Below are 22,112 nucleotides of genomic sequence, written 5' to 3'. Positions count from 1 at the left end.
AATCTCCCATGCGTGCGAAGTCTGTGCCCCGGAAATTGAGTACCTTTGTTTTCGTGTTTGATCTAGGGAAGCCTTTCCTAAGGTTGAACCATACTATGTTGTGGTCGCTGGAGGCTAGCGTATCTCCTACTGAGACCTCTGAGACGCTTTCCCCGTTGTACATTTATTTTGTTTACTTTCTCCCTCTTTTACAAAACTGCAATAGCGTTTTTTAGCGCAGGCTGGTGCGCTGAATGCTCTGCGCTGCTCCTGACACTCATAGAGTTCAGGAGCAGTTTTGTAAAAGGGGGGGGGGAGGGTTATTATGAGTTATTTGATATACTACCTTTCATATACAGTATCAAAGCAGTTTACAAAACAAGTTCAGCAACCGATACGTGAATGGTTTGACAATAAACAAAATCACAGGTGTAACCCAAAACAAATAGGGGAAATAAATCACAAATCCCCTCTTTTATCAAGCTGTGCTAGAGGTTTGTCTCCCAGCAAGAAGGTGAATTGATTCTTCAGTCGAGATGTGAGCTGGGAAGTGAAGGGCTGGATGCTCTGATTCATCCCTGGCCAAAGGCAGGTCTTCTATATGCTTTCTCTCCGTGACCCATGATAAGCCAGATTCTGCACAGGATCACTGCGCACCAAGGAAGGGTGATTCCAGTGGTGCCAGACTAGCCAAGACGTCCTGGGTATGTAGACCTGGTCCTTCAACAGGATCAAAGTATCCAACTTGCCTTTCATCCCTGGCTACTTAAACAGGGCCCAATTGCCCTTCCAGATTTGGAACGCTTTGTCCATACAGCTTGGCTTTTGAGCACGCAGAGCTAGTGTGCAAAGGCTTCTCGGATGGAGTGGTTTCCACCATTCTCGGATGTAGGAAAAAGTCGACTGTTGCAGTGTATGCAAAGGCTTGGAAGTGTTTCCCACTTTCGTACACTTACGTACACTTAGGCGAACAAAGACCTGAGCTCAGCTTCTATCTTGGTGATACTCTCCTTTCTCCAGGAAGATCTAGAAAAGGGCCTAGCAGTTGGCTCCCTAAGAGTCAGATAGCTGGGCTCTTCTGCTTTAGACTTAGAACACCCTTGCTGCATATCCTGATGTAGCCAGATTTCTGAAGGGTACATTCTGACTCCTCACTCCAGTGCAACGGCCTTTTCTGACATGCAGTCTTACTTTGGTTCTCTGGGAGCTTGCGAGTGCTCCCTAGGAACCTCTGGTCCAAGCTTTCTTAATGGACCTTACCATCAAAACAGTGTATTTGGTGATGATCACCTCCGCCCGGAGAGTATCAGAACTTCAGGCTTTATCTTGCAGAGATCCTTTCTTAGTCCCATCTTTTTTGCTAAAAGTGATTTCCAGCTTCTTCTTCAACCAGGAAGTAAGCTTACCGGCCTTCACACCCTCTGGTTTGAGTGAAAATAATCTGGTGTTAAAACTCATTGCATGTGCACAGACTCTTTCTGCGGTATCTAGAAGTTACAAATGAATTTCAATTGTCAGATCATCTGCCTGTGCTAGCCGGAGCAGCCCGTCATGGTCATCCAGCAGTGAAAGCAACAATTTCAAGATGGATTTATATGGCCATTTCTTCTGCCTATGTCGGATGTGGAAAGCGTCCACCTATATCTGTGAGTGAGGGCACATTCCATGAGAAGCGTTGCCCTGTGGATGGAAACCTCTGCGGTTTCCCCAGAAGAGATATACGTTCACAGCTTTACAGAGTGGACGTGGCGGTCAAACAGGACTCTGCATTTGGATCTTTGATTCTGGGGGCAGACTCATCTGCCCCACCCTAAGCTTAAGGGACTGCTCTGTTGTGTCCCACAGGTCCAGGTATAAAGCGTCTGTTGTACTAGAAGGAAAGATTAGGTTCTTACCTTGATAATCTTCTTTCCACTAGACATTCGCTCTATTCTTGAAGCCCTCCCTCTCAGCTGTGAATTTGCCTGCTTTTTGCTCAATAAGACCTGACAATTAGGACAGCTTGTATCTTCAGTCTAGCCTTGATAAGGATAGAGGCAGTAGCTACTGTGTTATATTATCCAGGGGGCATCTAGTTCAAGTTCAATTTATTTGGTATACCGCAAATATAAAACCAGGGTTAAAATCTAAGCGGTTTACAATATCATAAAAAAGAGGAGGGGAACAAACACAGACTATTGACAAATACAAACTCTACAATCATCTACAAGAACATGAGGAAAAAGAAAAATGGTTTAAATACAATAAAATCTAAGGTATGGGAAAGAAGAAAAAGCTGTCATTGTCTTTCCAATCAGTACATGAACACTGATTAACTCAGGCACTGATAGAAAGTAAGACTTAACAGCTCAGACCCCATCATAAATTCTCCAATTAACCCCCCCCCCCTGATTTCTCCCTTCCTCCAACCAATCCTTCCCAGGGCTTTTTGATGCCCCCCCCCCCCAGGGCTGGCAGAAGGGATGCCTACTCCCTCCTGCCACCAGGGTTCCCCGTCAACCCCCATGCCCCCTGTATCTTACGGGTGAAGGACCCCCGACAACCCGCCGCATCCCCTGTACCTTAGTGTTGAAGAACAGCCAAAGGGATGCCCATTCCCTCCAACTAGTAGGCCTGCCTCTTCAAAATGGTGGACCTTTCCCTTCCTGGTGCATCCTGGGAGGCATTGGGAGGGGCCTAAGGCTCTGATTGGCCCAGGTGCCTATGGGAGAGGCCCTAGACACCTGGACCATCAGAGCCTTAGGCCTCTCCCAGTGCCTCTCAGGATACATCAGAAAGGGAAAGACCCACCATTTTGAAGAGGTGGGCCTACCAGCTAGAAGGTCACAGGGGGTTGTTGGGGGATCCTTGTGGCCTACCAGCAGGAGGGAGTGGGCAACCCTCCTGCCAAGGCACAGAGATGTGGGCAGGGTTCAGGCAATGGCAGGTGAGAGGGGTATCAGTGGAAGGTGGGGACTTTCCCTTCTGCTGCTTTCACTGCCGGTCAATCAGCTGAGGTGACAGAACTCAGGCGATCAGGGCAGGGAGAGCAGCCTTGACAGGAGGGAGGAGATGCACCTAGTGATTACTCTTCTAAGCATGTGCCAGGCACAGTCCCCCCCCCCTTTATCAGCAATTTTCTGCACAAAAAGCATACATATAATTTGCATGCTATTATGCTGAGAATCACCCATAAAAGTCAAATCTTTCCCACTATGTCAACTCACTGAATTTTACTGGCAAGTTTTGAAAATCCAGTCCTAAATTCCTTCTCTCTTTTTGCACTACGTCAAGGTCCATCCCTAGCAATATTCAAATCCAAGCTAATAGCTCACTTCTATGATGTTGCTTTTAACTCCTAACTAGAGAATGACACGAGGACCGTTTACTGTGGTAAACTGTGGTCACTGCAGGAATGGGAACAAGACTTTTCACCACTCCGTGGGAATGGGGACAAGACATTTTACCGCCTCGTGGGAGTGGTGAAAAGTCTTGCTCCTGTGGTAAAAATTTGCGCCCATGTCAGACTCGGTATCTCTTCCCCAGCTCTTCTTGTGCCTATTTTACCTTCAGGAGCCAGCCATGCCATGATGAAGACAGAAGGAACCCAAAACCAAAGCCTGAGACCAATGTGATTTGAAGAATAAAATTACCAGACAACAAAAGGTAGAAAAAAATAAATTTTATTTTATATTTTGTGATCAGAATATTTCAGATTTGAAATAAGTATCCTGCTAGAGCTGATATTAGACATAACTGGGGACCGCAAAGCCCAGGCTGTGCTTCTTTAGCTTCCAGCTGGCTTAGGGCTCTCTCTCTGACCAGGGGGCAGTTGCCTTAGTTGCTCTCCCCTAACACTATTCCTGCCATGTGTGACTGAAGTATTCTGTTTGCTTGATTTTTCTATGTAGCATTCTGTAGTAATTTGGTTTGTTCAGTTTTCACAATACTGGAGGGGATATTTGTGAAAGGGAGGGGAGACAGGAATTTTGTTGATCCTTGCTCTGCATTATTTGTGTTTATAAAATGACAATTGCACAGAATATTGTCCCTTTTATACTTTAATAAAATAAGTTCAGTATAAAATCATAACTATTCGAGGCTTGTATGGATGGGATCTGACAGTTTGCAGGGCAGGGACGGGGACTGAGCTCATGAGGATGGGGCAGGGATAGGGACGGGGACTGAGCTCATGGGGATGGGGCGGGAATGGTGATAAATTTTTTCCCCGTGTCATTCTCTACTCCTAACCCCACTCATTTATAAAGCTGTAAAGCACCCTGCCTGCCTGAAAAACTCCCTAACCCACTTACCTGTCCTGTTTGTCCATTGACTAGATTTACTGAGCAGAGACTGTCTCCAATGTTTTAATGTACAGGGCTGCTTATGTCTAGCAGCACTATTGAAATGATAAATAGTAGCAGTAGTACCTGTGGGGTGCAGAGCCCTTGGGCATGCCAGGCATTCTTTGCACAGTAACTTTTTCTTGTCTAGAATGCTGCAAACCTTGTTTCCTTTTTTTTTTTTGGGGGGGGGGGAGCTTGTTACAGCTGTAGCACTGATCTATGCAAAGCTTCCAGAATTCTGCACATCACAGACTGGGGATGTGAGTTTGCCGCCCTTTAACTTCAAGCAGGAACTCCAGCACTGAACTAAAACAGTACCTTCCACAACCAAGGAAACAGAGGATCCCTGGGAGGCTTATTTCCCCTGGCATAGGATGTGCCTGTTTCATGGTAAAAGTTGTGGGTTACAGAGCAATCCCTGTGCAGTACACCGAATATAGCATATTTGAAAATGGTCAGGCTCTTGTTGACTCCAGATTTTCTATTGGTTACAGCTAGCTGGAGGTGGGAGGTACTACACAGGAAGCATTCCCCAGCATATTCACTGTTGCACAATGGTGACATCTAGTGGACAGAGTTAAAATGCAGATCAGATATGTGTGATACATTTGTTTTTGGCTGACCTGGTAGGATTAGGGGGAGAAGAATGAAGTCTCCATAAACTAAGAAGTTAATTGTGCCTGGATTACAAGTGCTGGTGGCTAGGTGGAGAGTTGTGGAAGTACCATTAGTGGATGGAAATGGAGTTACTGCCAGCAAAGGTGTATGAGAACTGAGGAGGAGATTGGAAACCTGTGCCTAAAATACTATATGGGAAGTACCTATGTTTAGTTCTTTATGCACTGTGGTAGAGGAAGGGAGAAGGGAAGAAAGAATGATAATGGAAAGGTGAGTGGGGGTTAGCTGAGGGAGGGACTATTTGGAGCTTGAAAGCCGTGTTATACTTGTTTAAAGTATAAAACTTCAATCCTATATAATAAAACGCTAGCCGTGCATGCGCACTCAGACCTGCGTGATCTGTAATCCCTGATCCGTGATCTGTAGGTCTGTGGCCAGAGTACGTATGCGGCGGCCAGACAAAGCGGGAGAAACACACTCGAGCGCTGTGGCCAACTCAGGCTGGGAGGATGCGCCGCAGCAAAGTGCTGCACAGGTACTGGAGGGGGAGAGACATATCGCTTCTGCACATACTGGTACAAACCTCCCTTCAGTGTTGGCAGCCGCAGCACGTTAAACAGGCTGCTTCGCGACTTTCTCCTGCAGTTGAGTCCCTCTGCCGCGTCATTAATGATGTCATCAATGACGCGACAGAGAGACTCAACGGCAGAAGAAAGCCGCGAAGCAACCTGTTTAGCGTGCTGCGGCTGCCAACGCTGGAGGGAGGTTTGTTATTAAAGTCATCTCGCTGGGAGGGGAGAGAAGCGTCTGCCTCAGGTGCTTCAGGCAGCAGCAGCATTTACAATTCGCTGCTGTTGCGGCTTCAGGCCTTCCTCTCTGGACGGACCTGCCTACTTCCTCTTTTCATGAAGACAGGACCGGCCAGAGAGAAAGACCTGAAGCCAGCAACAGCAATGAATTGTCAACTCTGCTGCTGCCCGATGAAGTAGTTCAAGGAGGAAAGTGAGCAGAGGGGGAGAGAATGGCTTGGAGAGAAGAACAGATGGCAGGGCAAGGAGAGAAGGAGGAAGGTATGCCAGACCAAGGGAAAAGGAAAGAGGAGATGGAGAGAGGCTATATGGGACAGAGAGAGAGGGGGCGGACACTGAATGGAAAGAGAAGAGAGGGCAGTGAATGGAAGGGGCAACATAGAGGGTGAACAGTATTCTAGCACCCGTTAATGTAACGGGCTTAATGACTAGTTCAAAATAAGTTATAAAATCACAGCAGAGGCGGATTGAAGGGAGGAAAAAGTGAAATAAGGAACCTAGCAGTGGGAGGGGACAGAGGTAAAACACATGTTAATGGATTTATTTAAAAGTGATTGGGCAAATTGTCAATTAGCAGTGGAACCTGAAAATTTAGCAGTGTAACTTGGGAGTAATGGGGAACCTGAAAAAGATGATGTGTGGCTGAAATTCTCTTCAGACCTCTCTTGCTTTATTTTCCAGCTGCACTTTGGATTCAGGATCTCATGACATGCTGACTTGGCAGCAGTGGTACAGGTGGAAAGTTAAAACCCCTGAACAGTGTAAACTCAGTGCTGTGCATTTGTCCTGAGCTCAGCCACTCTCTCGCTTCACTAGATCTCCATACCTGCTGCAGAATTTAACATTCCCTGACAATCCACTCTGCTCCGTTAAAATATTTTTAGAAGGTGGGCTCTTTTTGTTAAATAATGATTTTTTATTTATTTAAAACATTTATTTACCGTTTTAAAAAAATACATAAAGGAAACTGAACAAAGCAAAATAAAAATTATAATGAAGCAATTTTTTAAAGCTTTTCTTTAATTCTCAGTTTTGCCCAAATGCAGACTATTTATGTTCCGTCTCCTTTCTGGATAAAAACATGGCAGCAGATAAAGGTCATCCACAACATTCACTATCTTCTCCCCTCCCTAAGAAGTTCCCCATGCCTGTCCCATGCTATCTTGAACTCAGATAGACTCTTCATTTCCACTACCTCCATTGGGAGACTCTCATACATCTACCACCCTTTCTTTAAAGAAGTCAAGATGAAGTCCTTCAAAAACCTAATGTCAGAAGAAGAAAACAAGATGACACTTTTATTGGATTAAATTAATACATTTTAGTTAGTCCAATATAAGTATCAGCTAAAGTGACTGACTGACTGAAAGTCTGTTATGCAAATCACAGTAGAGGGAAACTCTACCATGAATCTAGTGCAGAAAAATCACTGTGACATGCTCAGAGTAATGAGCAAGCAAATTAATACTGCTTTCAAATTGCAGCATTAATTTGCTGCTCATTGCTCTAACTTTCCTGTCAGTGACTGAGCACTGATTATCTCAGGCACTGAAAAGAAAATTGATGTTGGAGGGGAGGAGGGGAGGGTAAGCATGCTGCAGTCCCTTACCTATAAAAGCTAATGGCCCTCCAGTATCCATGGCTGGACCCCCCCTCCCCCAACTAAAAAAAGAGCCTTGGTGGTCCCCAACCCCCTCCAAAACTAAACAAGCATGGTGGTTCAGTAGGACCCCACTCCTGGCAGACTGGGCTGGGCCATCCCAACCACTTTGCCCCATACAGGCTTTACCCACCCCCAAAAAGCCCTGCTGTAGGGTTACCAGATTTCCTCTTTAAAAAAAGAGGACATGTGGCCCCAGCCCCCACACAAACCTCGTATCTCTTTCCTTGAGCTCCGGCACGTGTCTAGAGGTTCTCTGTGCATGCGTGGATGTCGATGTGATGACATCATGCTCATGCACGCATGCATGTGATGTCATCACTTCGACATCCGAACATGCACAGAGGTCCTCCAGACACGGCCCCAAGCTCTGGACCTTCCAAAATCCAGACAAACTGCCCACAAATATCTTCCTACTTAGGGCCATAACATCAATAACAGAATGCACTGGGAAGAAGGCCTAAGACTCCAGTTAGCTCACGTGACTAAGGCGTGTGTGATTCTTAGCAGCTGCCTAGGCGGCTCCTGAGATCCGGCATCCTATACAGAATCTGCTCCTTAATGCATAAAAGAGCAGAAGGCAGGCTTCCTTCATTCTGGAACAAGAGAGCATAGGATGAAAGCAACTGGCGCTATTACTAAACAGGTAGGCATCCACCTAGGACAACAAATTTCAGAGGATGGCAGTATGGCAGAACAGGACCTACTCCTGTACCTCCTTCAGTGTTGCAGCCACTACTTCTTCTCTTCTCATGTGCCCTGACAGCACAAGATCTGTGAGTACAGTACATAGAAACATAGAAAACATAGAAGCAGTCATGGGCAGGGGATCACAGAACAGGCAGGCATGGCTCAACAAGGGGAGAGGGAAAGGGGGCTACTTTGGGGTGAGGGGTTTCCTGGGCCAGACAGCAATCATAGGGGGGAAACAGAAAGGGGCCACGGAGCAGGCAGACATGGCACAAAAGGGGGCAGGGGCATTGGGAAACGGGGCTGCTTTGGGGGGAAGGGTGTTCTGGGGGCACACACCAATCATGCCGGGGAAGAGAAGGGGGCCACAGAGAGATAGGCAGGCATGGCGCAAGACAGAGACACAGACAGAAAGAATGACAGACAGACAGACAGCATCCAAGCACAGAGAGAGAAAGGAAAAAAAAACCCAGTCGCCTACTCTAGCACCTGTTGCACAGGGGGAGAACGAAAGAGATGCTGATGGACAGGGGGTTGAAGAAAAGGAACGGAGGACTAATGTTGGACAGGGGGAGAAGGAAAGAGGTGCTGCTGGACAGGGGGGAGGTAAAACAAAGGGAGAAGGGCTGCTGCTGCATAAGGAGAGCAGTGAAGGGGTGGTGGTGGACACAGGGGAGGTAAAAGGAAGGGAAAATGGACAGGGGGAGCAGGCAAGGGGTGGTGATGGACAGCCAAGGAAAAAGAAAGGCAGAAAGAAAAAAAGCGGCTAAGGAGAGAGAGAGAGAAAGAAAGAAATAAAGACAGACACACACACATATGTTCTAGCACCCGTTAATGTAACGGGCTTAAAGACTAGTTTTTCAATAAGATAATGAAGTAGTAGAGTCTCTAGTTCCATCTACATCCTGAGCAGGAACACATAGTAACTAATAGACCCCATAGGAAGTGTCTGAGAGAAGCTTAACACTATAGGCCCATGTCCTATCTTGGAATATCTTGTTCATGAGATATTCAGCATCTCATTGACACTAGTTCTGAAGTTAGTACACACTGAAGGAAGAAGGCTATCTAATGCTAGCTGGAAATCAGTAGCAGCAGCCAATGGCTTGCAGAAGTCTAGAGAAACATAGAAGATGACGGCAGTTAAGGGCCATAGCCCATCAGGTCTGCCCACTCTACTGACCCACCCCCAAGTCTACTATCAGGGATCCCACACCTGATGGCAGGTTTCCTTAGCTTAACCCTCTAAGGGATCCCACATGGGCATCCCATTTGCTCTTAAATTCTTGCACGCTGTTTGCCTCGACAACCGTCACCGGGAGCTCATTCCAAGGATCGACCACTCTCTCGGTGAAGAAATATTTCCTGGTGCCGCCATGAAATTTCCCGCCCCTGAGTTTGAGCGGATGCCTTCTTGTGGCCGAGGGTCCCTTGAGAAAGAGAATCTCTTCTTCCATCTCGATACGGCCAGTGATATACTTAAACGTCTCAATCATGTCTCCTCTCTCCCTACGTTCCTCGAGTGAGTAGAGCCGCAAAGTTTTCAGCCTTTCCTCGAACGTGAGATCCTTGAGCCCCGAGACCATCCTGGTGGCCATCCGTTGCACCGACTCAAACTCAGCAGGCACCTGCCCCATCTGATGTCTTGCCGGAGGAGGAGGGACCTAGCAGTGATTGAGGTTGTACCTGTGCTCAGAGGCTCAGCCTGAAGCACTGGATCCTGATTTATACAACTTCAAGGCAGCCCGGCATAGATATTGAGATAAAGTACAGGTGGCCTTGGTTGTCAAAGTACAGGGATGATGCTGGACATGGGAGAGAAGAAGAGAAGTGAAGATGCTGGACACAGGGGCATATGAGGAAAAGGGGATATGCTGGAGTGGGGGTGGAGAGCAGATGCTTGAAACCTAGTGATGGGTAGGGAGGGAAAGAGGAGATACGAGGCATCTGGATGGCTAGGAAAAGGAAGTGAGATGCTAAACATTGTAGGATGGTATAAGGAAAGGAAGGGGAGATGCTGAACTACATGACATGAGGATGAGGGAGCACATAGCTCAAAGTTTGCCTAGGGCATCATATACTCTTGGGCTGGTCCTGAATGAAGATGAAAAGAGATAGACTCAGGAGTAGTCTAAATATGTCTTTACCAAAAGGGTGGTAGATGCTTGAACAGCCTCCCAGTAATGGAGGTGGAAGTGAATACAGTAACAGTACTTAGGAAAGCCTGAGACAAGCTTCAAGGATTTGAAAGGGAGAGGAAGGGGTGGTAGAGCTAAGCAGAATGGTTGGACCAAATTAGGAGGAGAACCACGAGAAAATAACTTTCCCACATTTTATCTTCCTCATGTGTTTCAGTAGAGATCTTTGTAATTTTCTCCCTTTAATATTAGCTTGGGGAAATTCTCAGACAGCTGCAAAGTTTGAGGGGCTTACTGGGTAGCTTCTCTATGAAAATTACCCACAAGTACAAAGAATGGTTGAACTTTGCATTTGCTTTTGCTCTGGACAAAGATTTGCTGGAAAAGAGCATGTATACAGTGGCGTACCAAGAGGGGGGAGGTCTGCCCCGGGTGCACGCCCCAAGGGAGTGCACAGTTGGCCACCCACTGGTGAATAGGCTGCCGCTGGGGAAAGGCTGCCACTGCCGCCATCGGGAACAGGCCGGTGCCGAGTTCTCTCTCCCTGCTTCTCTTCCCCGTGAGCTGACCAACTCTCGCTGCCCGACATCAATTCTGGCGTCGGAGAGGACGTTCTGGGCCAGCCAATTGCTGCCTGGCTGGCCCGGAATGTCCTCTCTGACGTTAGAATTGACGTCGGGCGTCGAGAGTTGGTCGGCCCCACGGGGAAGAGAAGCAGGGTGAACTCAGCGCCGGCCTGTTCCCGATGGCCAGTAACAGGCGGTGGCAGCAGCATGTTTCCCAATGGCGGTGGCATGGGGAAGGGCAGGGAGAAAGAAAGAAAGGGGGGGAAGACAGGGAGCCAGAAAGAAAGAAAGGGGGAGGGGACAGGAAGCCAGAAAGAAAGAAAGGGGACAGGGTGAAACAAAGAAAGAAAGAAAAAAATGGGGCATGGGGAGAGAGAGAGAAAGATAGACATAGAGAAAGAAAGGGGGCATAGAGAGAGAAAGAAAGAAGGGGCAGGGTGAAAGAAAGAAAGGGGGCATGGAGAGAGAGAGAAGACAGACATACAGAAAGAAAGGGGGCATGGAGAGAGAAAGAAAGAAGGGGGCAGGATGAAACAAAGAAAAAGTTGGGGGAGGGAATGAGGTCTGGAGGAGAGGAAGCATACAGGAGGCTGAAAGAAGGGAAGAATTATTGGATGCACAGTCAGAAGAATAAAGTGCAACCAGTGACTGATGAAATTACCAAACAAAGGTAGGAAAATTTATTTTCCAATTTAGTGATCAAAATGTGTCCGTTTTGAGAATTTATATATGCTGTCTATATTTTGCACTATGGCCCCCTTTTACTAAACCACAATAGCGTTTTTTAGCGCATGGAGCCTATGAACGTCGAAAGCAGCGTGGGGCATTCAGCACAGCTCCCTGCGCTAAAAAACGCTATCGCGGTTTAGTAAAAAGGGAGGGGGTATATTTGTCTATTTTTGTATACTTGTTACTGAGGTGACATTGCATAAAGTCATCTGCCTTGACCTCTTTGAAAACCCGCGGAATGTTAAATGATAATTAACATTTTCTCTGCATACAGTGTGCTTTGTGATTTTAAAATTTTATTGTTGGTAGATCATTTTGACTTGGCCACGAAGGTAAGGGGGAGGGAGGGAGGGGAGCTGCTGAAAGACATCTAGTAATCCTTGCAGGCTTGATTGTGCAGGGAATTATTTTTGTAAAATCATGTTTTGTTATGTGACTTGCATTATTTAGACTTTAATTTCTATGAATGAATAGAATGAAAATGATATGAAATTACTTGCTTGTTTTTATGTGCGTGTGCTGAAGGAAAGTGGAGAAAGAGTGGGCAGAGGATGCTGAAGAGAAATGGGGAAGAGAGAGTGGGAAGAAGACGCTGATTTATAAATTGACAATTGTACAGAATATTGTTTCTTTTTATACTTTAATATAATAAGTTCAATATAAAACAATTCAAGGCTTGTGTGGATGGATTCAGGTGGTTTGTTGGGATGGGGACCGAGCTTACGGGGATTAGTCCAATAAAATGGTATTTTCTTATTTCTCATTATTTGTTTTATTTTTATTTGTTAATTTGTAAAGTGGTGATTGTTATGTATCAGTTTTTTCAAATTTTCATCTACTGTTTTTATATTTTGCACAGTATTAGAGGACATGTATTACTGTTTTTGTGATGTTGTGGTGTTGTATTGTATGCAGAGTCTGGTTTCTTGGCAGTTCAGTTTAACTTTTGTCTACATATTTCTATTTTTAGTTTGTGATTAGTCCTTATTGGGCGAGGGTGTATCTGTCTGTGTGTATGAAAGGGACATGGCTTTCTGATAGCATCGACTGTACAGGATCAATTGACTGTGCAGGATCTGGCTTGTTTAGTTTTACAATGTACGTGTTGGTGTTCTAGTGCTCACCGCAGTGTTTAAGATGTTGCCTTTTTCTAGGTACACTCTTGTTGTGCGATATGTGGATTGTTACTAAAAATCATATTTTTCATAGAGATAAGGGGGGTGTGTGTGTAAAAAAATGATGGGCCCTGGGTATCACATATGCTAAGCATGCCACTGCATGTATAAATTTGAAATTCACATCTGTATGCGTTGCTATCCATAGCCTCCCTCCCATTCCCTAGAATACTTCCTTTCCATTCAGCTGAAAGTCCACGTCTCATGGAGAGCTCAGTTATTTATAGCCAAGCTAGATAAATGGCTTTGAAAATAGTTTTCTTGCACATGGTTCAGACTATCTTGCCAATAAAATTCCTTAAATCAAAGTCTGAATGATAGCACAATCAGAACAAAAGGTATATCATGCAGAATCAACAGAGATCCATACAGACCAGCATCCTGTCTTCAGCAGTGGCAAGTCTTGATTACAGGTACCCAGTAGTCATAAAAAGAAGATACATATGATGAACAATGTCTCTCACTAGTCTAGATGGCTAGTAGTTTTATATGTATGAACCTTTCCTCCGAGATTTGTCCAGTCCTGTGTTTGAATCCCTCTGTGTGGCAACAGATTCAACAGCCTACATGACTGCCATACTGGATCACACCAAAGGTCCATCTAGCTCTAGTCCAATACCCTGTATCTAACAGTAGCCAATCCAGGTCACAAGAATCTGGCAGAGACCCCAAAACTTTAATAACATTTTATGGACTTTTCCTCCAGGAATTTGTCCAAATCTACTCATTAATTGCTTTTACCATATCCTCTGGCAATGAGTTCCACAGCTTAATTATGCATTGAACCAATCAGAGCCTCAGGCCCTTCCCCGGATGCATCAGAAAGACTCCTAGGGCATCTCTCCTGTTGCCGGGGTGGGTGTCGGGTCATGGTCGGGTCGCAGTGGTTAGTGCAGCAGGGGAGAGTCCGCATCATTCCTGCTGTAGGAGTTAGAGGTGTTGTGATGCAGTGAAGAGAATGGGCATCTCTCCCTGTGCCTCACAACATAGGCTTTGTAGCAATCTCTGACACTGACTGGCACCCCTGGACCAGTCGTTTTTTTTTAGTCTCCAAAAGCCAATGCCGCTTTATGAAAACGGCTCAGCATTTTTTAAGAATCCACCGGAGGACTCATTTCAATGTTGAAGAGCCCATATGCATGTCAGTGTCGGAGATTGCTAAAAACCTCGCTAAAGCCGGAAATAATCCATTTTGATAATCCATTGCTAAACTGCGTACAGGCTAAACCGCTGGATAACAGTTTAGCAACAGCATTAAAGGTCTGTTACACTACGACAATTTTTATCTTAATTCCAGTAGAGAGTGTACAGACAGAAATATTCTTTTGAAAGCCTTTAAATTAGCAGGGGTAATTTAGAAAAGGTTCTGATGAAGAACAAGACAGTAGCATCTTGCTTTCTGCAGATTTATAGTGGAGAGATTGATTACATTGCAGGAGATTGTGTGTACTTTAACAAAGAAAAGTCAGGAAAGAAAAAGATAACTGGAACCATAAAGAAAAAAAAATCAATTGTATTATTTTTTAAACAAAAAAAAGAAAAAAAAAAAAAAACTTTATTGAAACACTGTTGTTCCTTTATGGGTAATCTCTCCTACGGTGAAAAGAAACCCCTGACTTTCAGATTCCATCTTCATGAAATAACCACCCGTTTGGGAATTTTGACCACAACAATTGACAGATGTGAGCTGAAAGTCACAGACAGCTGTGTGTGAGTACCACAGGCATTTTGTTTTTGCAAAGCACCTCATAATACAGGAGAACCCTTGGCCCTTCGGGTGCTGTTGTTGGAAGTAGAATCAGAGGTTTGAAGGAGATGACAGAAAGACACAAAAGGTTGCACAGGTCAGTGAACATCCCCTGTGGCTTCATACTTGCCAAATTGTCCGAGTTGTTTTTTAATATTTTGAAAGGTTGGTCTTTTGCTTGGCTCTGTTTTCCAGCAATCGCTCATGATCTTGTATATCATGTTAGGGCAGTTTGGAGGCTGAGGCATCCGATACCCCCGTGAGACTTCGGCTAAAACTTCTGTATTGTCCATCCCTGTGAAATAATATAGAATGCGCATTAGAAAAGCAAATGGGAGTAGACCTTTTGTAAAATAGGCGTCAGTGCATAGATGCTACTGGTAATTTATTAAAAAATCTGATGCACAATTTTTCAAGTTTTATCACATCTGGAGTCATACCCTCTGAAATTCAGCGCTATTTAATCAGCCAGGAACGGTTTCTGAATGGTTAAATAGTTCTTAACTGGCTAAATGCTAATATTCAATGCAAGATAGCCAGTTATCTCAGATAGTTATCTCTTCTGAATATTAGTTCCAGTTAAGCGTGAATATTCAGTGCTAACAGCTAAGTTTAGCTGTCAAAATAAGCCACCTAAATAGCAGGCCTTTCTTTGATTGCTAAGCACTTAGACCCCAATTCATTAAAATCAACGATCGTCGCTAAACCTATTTTCACAGGTTTAGCGATGATCGCTGCTACCCACCTGATTCACTAAATGGCCCACCGTGTATTTTGCAATCCGATCTGACACAACCCTTGTAAATGAGTAAAACCACATGCAAAATAGCCAAGTGACTGATTCACTAACATTTGCTTGGCTATTTTCCATCGGGTTTTACTATCCTAAAACCCGACTTCTGTAGATCTGTCTGTAACTGTGTTACCTTGACTGAAAAAGGGAGTCCTTATGGATAATAGAATATCAATTATTTCCCCAAAAAATTTTCACAAACTAATGTGAAGAAACTCATAGAAATATCAATAAAGCAAAAATGACATCCTAATCATGTTGTTCAAACAATAACCCAGATCTTAAAGGCTTACCCAAATAACATGTTTAACTAGGAGGTTGAAGTATCATAAAGAGGCAGCAATTCAGTACATAGAACTTCTTATAACATTTAAGTAATTTCAAGTCCTTATCTTGGATTCTTAAAGTGCCATATAATCATCACGCTTGAGTACCTGAATATAAACCACTTAGACTATAAGTGGTAAAATTTTCTGTTTTTTTCTAGGACACTTTTTCTGGGACTGTGGGTTGTTATATAAATGCTTAAATAAATAAATAAAAATAAATAAAATCTACATTAGACTTCCTTCCCACCTTAATTATAAACTTCTTTGGTGTCTAGTTCAAGTTATATATTTGTATTTAGCGCAAAACATAAACACCTAAATTTCTAAAAAAGAAGAAGAAACAGCAATACTTAGCTTAGATGGCCATTTGCCAACGTCAACGTTGACCAATCAGGGACTTCTTTTGACTCCTTCCTAAGGAAGTCCCTGTTTGGCTCAGGTGCCTCAGGCCCCTCCCAAGAGAGGAGCCCGAGGCACCTAAGCCAATCAGGGCATCACATGATGCACCGGGGTGGGGCCTAAGGCCCGCATTGTGTCGCAGGAGGAAGGAAGAGCCAATGTAAAGGTATGTGGAGGGGAAAGAGGCATCCGCTGCTGTCCAGAGGAAGTGGGCATTTCTCTTGCCATTTATTTCATGGGGGGTGGGGGTGGGGGGGTGGGAGGAAGAAAAGAGGCCCGATGGCATTTTTCAGCGTGGAGGGGGGGTTCAGCAGGCAGCCGGGGGAGGTGTTTGGCAGGCCACGGGTGAGCAGGGGAAGAGGGGGCCATTGGTGTCGTTGGCCTCCATGGAAATCATTTGCATGCAAACTAGATAGTGAATCAATCGCTGTTTAAAAATTGGCCAAAGAATCGGCCAACAGCGATTGAGTCGCTATCTTTAGTGAATCTAGCCCTTAGCCAGTTAAGCTGATATTTAGCGCTAAGTGGCTAAGTTGTCCCAGTGAAACTGTATATCCAATTCCAGCCCCTGGAAACAGTGGCGTAGTGAGGTAAGTGGCACCTCCCCTGCCCTCTTCACCGCCCCCTCCCCTGCTCCTTCTGACCCCCCCTCCGCCATGTGCGTGGCCCCTTCATACCTTTATCATTTTTCCAGGCGAGAGCAATAGCATGAACTTGCTACCCGCGTCGTGTCAGCTAGTCCTCTGATGTCACTTCCTAGGCCCTGGGCCCGGGAAGTGACATCAGAGAGAGGTAACACCAACGCAGGCAGAAAGTTTGTAATGCTGCTTGCGCAGAAAAAATCAAAGAGCTATGAGGAAAGGTAAACGCGCACGCACACTGCAGGGGGGATCAGGAAGAAGGAGAGGGGCGGAGAGGAGGATGGGTGCCTGCACCCTATACAAAGACTGCGCCCGTGGGGGTGGACCGCCCCCTCCGCACCCCTCTTACTATGCTAGTACTTGGAAACGACTTGACATTGAATATTCAGGCTCAGCACTGACCACATTTTCAAGTTTGATTTAAAATTTGATTGATCGCCTCTCCTGGATTCTAGGTGATATACAATAATAAAAAGGGGAGTACAAAAATTAAAACCAAGACATATACAAACAAAATACGTAGATACAACATACAATTAAACGAAAGGGGAGAGGGATGAACTATAATAAAATCTAGGAAACAACCTCTTACTCCAGTGGAGTTTCTTTTGGATAAATATGAAGCTTTTCGATTTCCCCCTGGTGGCTGACTCTTTTTGTGCAAGGCAAGGTTGGTAGCTAAGAAAATTATCTTGGGGGAGTGGGTTTCGGATCACGCTCCTTATTGGGCTTGGCTCAACCGTCTGCATGCTTTGAAGTTGCTTGAGAGGGTCGGGTGCGTCATTCCTTGGGACAATCTAAGGTTTTTTGTTTTGGTTTTTTTGCAGGTCTGGGGTCCTTATATATACTGTGGAATGGCAATGATCCTGAGATGGACTTTAATGAAGGAATCAAAGTTCCAAATATACAGTGATAATCCCTGTTCCAAATATACAATAAAATTGTCCACATAAAAAATAGTCCACATAAAAAATGAAAATCCACATACAAAACATGAGGACCTAGTCCGCTAATGGCGCTGGACCCGACATGGTCCACATTTCGACAATTTTGTTAGTGCATGCTAAACTTTAGTAAAAGGGTTCCTAAGTCAAATTATTTGCCCCTTAATGTATATTAACCTTACTTAAATTACTGTAATTTTTCGCTGCTAGTTATTCCTAACAGGTCCTGTCGGAAATTATCTTCTAAAATGTACATCTTATATTTTACTCAACAAATTGTAACTCTATACTAATGCCTCTTAAGGTCTCTGCTCTCTGTATTTCCTCTGATTATCTGCATATTGTATTTCACTGCATATCTAGCTCTCCTGATTGTGAACCGCCTAGAAGTCGCAAGATTGTGGCGGTATAGAAGAATAAAGTTATTATTATTATTATTATCATGGGCCTCATAGTAATGAGATGCAAAAAACATACAAATGAATTTGAAGAAGCTCATTACTATTTAATTCTATAATGCAACTTGCAGTGATCCACAAGTTGCATTAAAGCCTAAACAATAACCCCTGCAGAATGATCCTAGTTGCATCTTAAATGGGCCATGATGCTATCCCTCTACTCCCCCCTCCCAAACAACACTCACAGCCTATACTACCCTACCCTTATCTCCCACTGTAGTATTTGCACATACACCCTAATCAGACTCCACCCAAAGAAGATCCCCATTGTTGAGCACACTTCCCCATCCCATTCACAACCCCTCTCAATTAGACCTCTACCCCCTAAAGGACTCTCTCCCCTCCTCTCACATCCAAGTCCCTAGGCAGTAATAATCCCCAATCACTCCTGCCTTTATCCTTGCCCTCTCAAAATGGCATACCTAGTGGTAGTCTTACTGTGCTTCCTAAAAGAAAAGTCCATAAGTCATTGTTAAGATGAACTTGGAGAAATCCACAGCTTATTCCTAGGATAAACAGCATTAAATCTGTTTTACTCCTTGGGATCTTGCCAGACACTTGTGACCTGGGTTGGCCACTGTTGGAAATAGGATACTGGACTTGATGGATCTTTGGTCTGTCCCTATATGGAAACTCTTATGTTCCCTGATATCACAATGTCCCTCTGATTGCTCTCCTTCCACCAGATGAGAAGCACATTTCAAATATGTTGAAATTTGCAGGAGTTGACTGGTTAAACTCTTGAAGTTACCTGCGTATGGTATTTGTCCACAGGTTATAATCTCATACAGAAGAATTCCAAATGACCAAACATCTGATTTGGTGGAGAAATAGTTGTACTGTAGAGCCTCTGGTGCAGTCCATTTATAGGGGATATAAGAGGAGGTTGACTTGTAGAATGAATCCTACAACCATACAGAAGAACAGCATCATGTAACTAGTATGTCTTATCTTCCTACTGAGATATCCTTCCATGCCTTTCCCCCAGTAGGAAATATCCATGCTTTAGTACCTTGATAATTCTGGCCATCCCAAAATCTGCCACTTTGCAGATGTAATCTTCTCCTACAAGAATGTTCCTAGCAGCCAGATCTCGATGGATGTAGTTTTTCGATTCTAGGAATTCCATTCCATCAGCTACCTGATATGCCATGTCAATGAGATCATTCACCTCCAAGAACTTCCCCTCAGCACCTAACAAAATGTGAACAAGCAGATAAGAAGACCTTCTTAACCACCAGGGTGCTGAGGAGAAAAACAATGCCTGACATGTCAAAAATGCTGATGGATGTTGAGACCTGGGGCCACTCATTGCAAAGAGGTTACTATTGCCTGGGATATTTCAGTTCCACCTAATAAAATGCTTACTGCAAAGAAACTGGACAATCCAGAAGAACAGCGTTAATAATAGAATTGCCAAATGACCAATGTTTATATAAAGAGAAGGTCCTCAAGTACAATGTGATTAACAAGTACAATGTGAATAAAGACCAAGAAAATGTGGCAAAACGATATAGAAATTGTCCAAATTGTATCATGTGCCCCCTGCCTGATTAAAAAGAATTTCAAAAGGTTGTGTTCTGTATAAGTCAAGCAGCATAGTAAATTTTAATAAACCAAAGTGCATGCTGATATGTTCCCTGTATGTTACATCATATGAACTCTAGAAGGAATCTTTTTTTGGCACATTACAATGAAGGTAATAGGGGGACAATTGAAACTGAGATCAAATCCAGAATATCCCAATTTAGGGGAGAGGTTTACTATTGTCCTGGTATTTGCAAAACTCATTTGGAGACACTGGTCCTCCTACAACAGAGAGTAATCTCTAGACCTCTAAAAACATGAATAGGTTTGATTAGAATATCAAGTTTCTTGAACACATCTGACCACTCCTCTCTTAGAAGCAGAGAATAAGATTCCTGCCCACCCCCACCCTAAGGCTGTATAGGCTGTGAAAGCTAAGGTAAAGCAGCTTCCTTTGTAGGAAACATTTCATCCTCATGATCAGCTGATACTGCAAACAGCTATCTTCTTGAGGTCAAATAGAAAATACTCTTGAAATGTGTAGTGTTATAGATGAAATCTTGAGGTGCAGATTTCTTTTGCCTACCTCACAAGTACCGTGTTTCCCCTAAAACAAGACAGTGTCTTATATTAATTTCGGGTTCCAAAAACGCACTAGGGCTTACTTTTTGGGATGCCATTTTTTTTTCATGTACAACAATCATCTCTCCCTTCCTTTCCTCACCCCAATTCTTCTTTTTTCCTTTCTCCCCATGTGCAGCATCTTTCCTCTCCTCTCACCCATCCATTTGTGCAGCATCTTTCTATCCCTCCCTCCCATCCCCCTGTGCAGCAGAACTCCACCAACCCTCCCACCGTGAGACTGACATACCTCTGCTCAGATGCCTCTTAAAGTAGCAGGGGAGGGGGTTGCTGAATCGACGAGTTTGATTTTTTCAGCATATCAGGCAGCACTGGTGTCAAGGATGGAGTCAGGGAGTGTTGGGGACATTCGGGGGTCTATCTTAACTAGGGCTTATTTTGGGGGTAGGGCTTATATTAGGATCATCTTTAAAAATCATGCTAGGGCTTCGGGATAGATCTTATTTTCAGGGAAAAAGGGTAATGTGACATATTAACATTATAGGGATTGATTAGCCCCCAACAATTGGAAGCCCATAGTTCTGCTAACTACTAGGCTGTTAATGCCCATAGAATGATCAGGGCTTTTGATAATGCTGATTGAACCATTTCTTGATTTCAAGAATTTACAAATACAGGTAAATGGAAATAACAGTGATGTTAATGCTCTTTGAAGATTCAGAGCTGATCTTTACTATGACTTTTAAATGCAAGAGAATGGCTTCAGTTTAGAAATGATTAATTCCATTCACTGTAGTGTATTCAGATATTGATATGCTATATTGTAGAGTGGAAAAGTCCTTGAAAGGCTCTTAATGACATTTTTCTTACCTCTTACTAAGTCCAGAAGGTTCCCTTTTGCCATAAACTCCATGATGATATAAAAGGGATCTCCCACAGAGCAGGTGGCATAGAGAGATAGGATATGCTTATGACGCAGGGTCTTCATAATCTGAGTTTCTGCTTGGAAATCTTTTTCCTTCATAAAATCTAACAGACATGAATGATACAAGTATAAAGCAGGGTTAGCATGCTTTAACCACATGTAAGGTTTTCCTGTGGAAACGTCATTTGGGCATGTCATATCCTAGTACATTTTGTTTATGGCCAGGAGCTTGAAGAGGTATCAAGGGATGTGCTTTACTCTGCGATTCAGATCATTTATGGATTTAAAATAAGAGCTAGTAAAATAAGGTTAGCCAGAAGGCAATTTTAGGGTGGGCCAATAAGTTGAATGGGTGGGTACAAGGGTTACCAACTTTTGAAAGAGAAAAATCCATCACCTGATGCACCCATGCCTCGCCCCACCCCATGCTCCACCCTACCCTATTCCCAATAACTTCAGTGAAGATTGCAGTGGAGGCCACATGAGGCTAGGGGAAATTCAAGAGACTGCATTCTTCAGCCATGGTCCTTCTATCAGTTACCCCAAATGTGGGTTTTGTGACCCCATTTGGTATCCCAACCCACAATTTGTGAAGCTCTGTCTTATAGGGTATTGAAGCCAAAACTATTCTGCATTCACAGCACCCCCTGGTCCTCCCCCTACAATGACTATAGAGTAGAGTTTGGATATTTCCTCATAAAACTCACCATACACAAAAATATTTCTTTCTAGAGTAATCTCAATAACAGGTATGGAAGGGCATTTTCGATAAGACGTCTAAGTCAGAGTTTGGACGTTTGAGAAAGACGTCCAGAAATTCATTAGTATAAATTCTTAAAACTGTCACACACCTAACATTGTAAAAATAATAAACTGATCTAGATGTCTTAACCCTTAGTAACCCAATTGTCCTACCCTATCAGAACAGCTGACCATCAGCTTATCGTGGCAGGGGAATCCCCATCAGCTGAGCCAGTTTCAAGGATTCCTGCTGGCCCAGCTGATGGGAATTCCTCCTGTCAGGATCAGCTGAACTAGCAGGGAGATTCCTCTCTCCCTCCATCCCTCACAGGCACCG

At 44.1% G+C, this 22,112-nt stretch overlaps 1 protein-coding gene across 4 annotated transcripts in view; it reads right to left on the bottom strand.

Annotated features, from left to right (window-relative positions):
* Nucleotides 1–22,112, bottom strand: part of PTK6 (protein tyrosine kinase 6) — a 68,884-nt gene that overhangs the window by 5,287 nt on the left and 41,485 nt on the right. For 2 of the 4 annotated variants that reach the window (XM_033914766.1, XM_033914769.1), the window contains 4 exons: nt 20,980–21,138; nt 19,013–19,194; nt 18,752–18,905; nt 14,223–14,731 (listed from right to left, as the gene is read on the bottom strand). In XM_033914766.1, coding sequence (XP_033770657.1) covers nt 14,535–14,731; nt 18,752–18,905; nt 19,013–19,194; nt 20,980–21,138 — 692 coding nt within the window. In that variant the 3' untranslated portion in view covers nt 14,223–14,534. Of the gene's footprint in view, nt 1–14,222; nt 14,732–18,751; nt 18,906–19,012; nt 19,195–20,979; nt 21,139–22,112 lie in introns of those variants that run through there. The other 2 variants (XM_033914767.1, XM_033914768.1) reach the window with 2 other exon arrangements.

The sequence above is a fragment of the Geotrypetes seraphini genome, chromosome 11 (genome assembly GCF_902459505.1).
Source record: "Geotrypetes seraphini chromosome 11, aGeoSer1.1, whole genome shotgun sequence".
NCBI lineage: Eukaryota > Metazoa > Chordata > Amphibia > Gymnophiona > Dermophiidae > Geotrypetes > Geotrypetes seraphini.
This window is presented reverse-complemented; position numbering and strand designations above follow the sequence as displayed.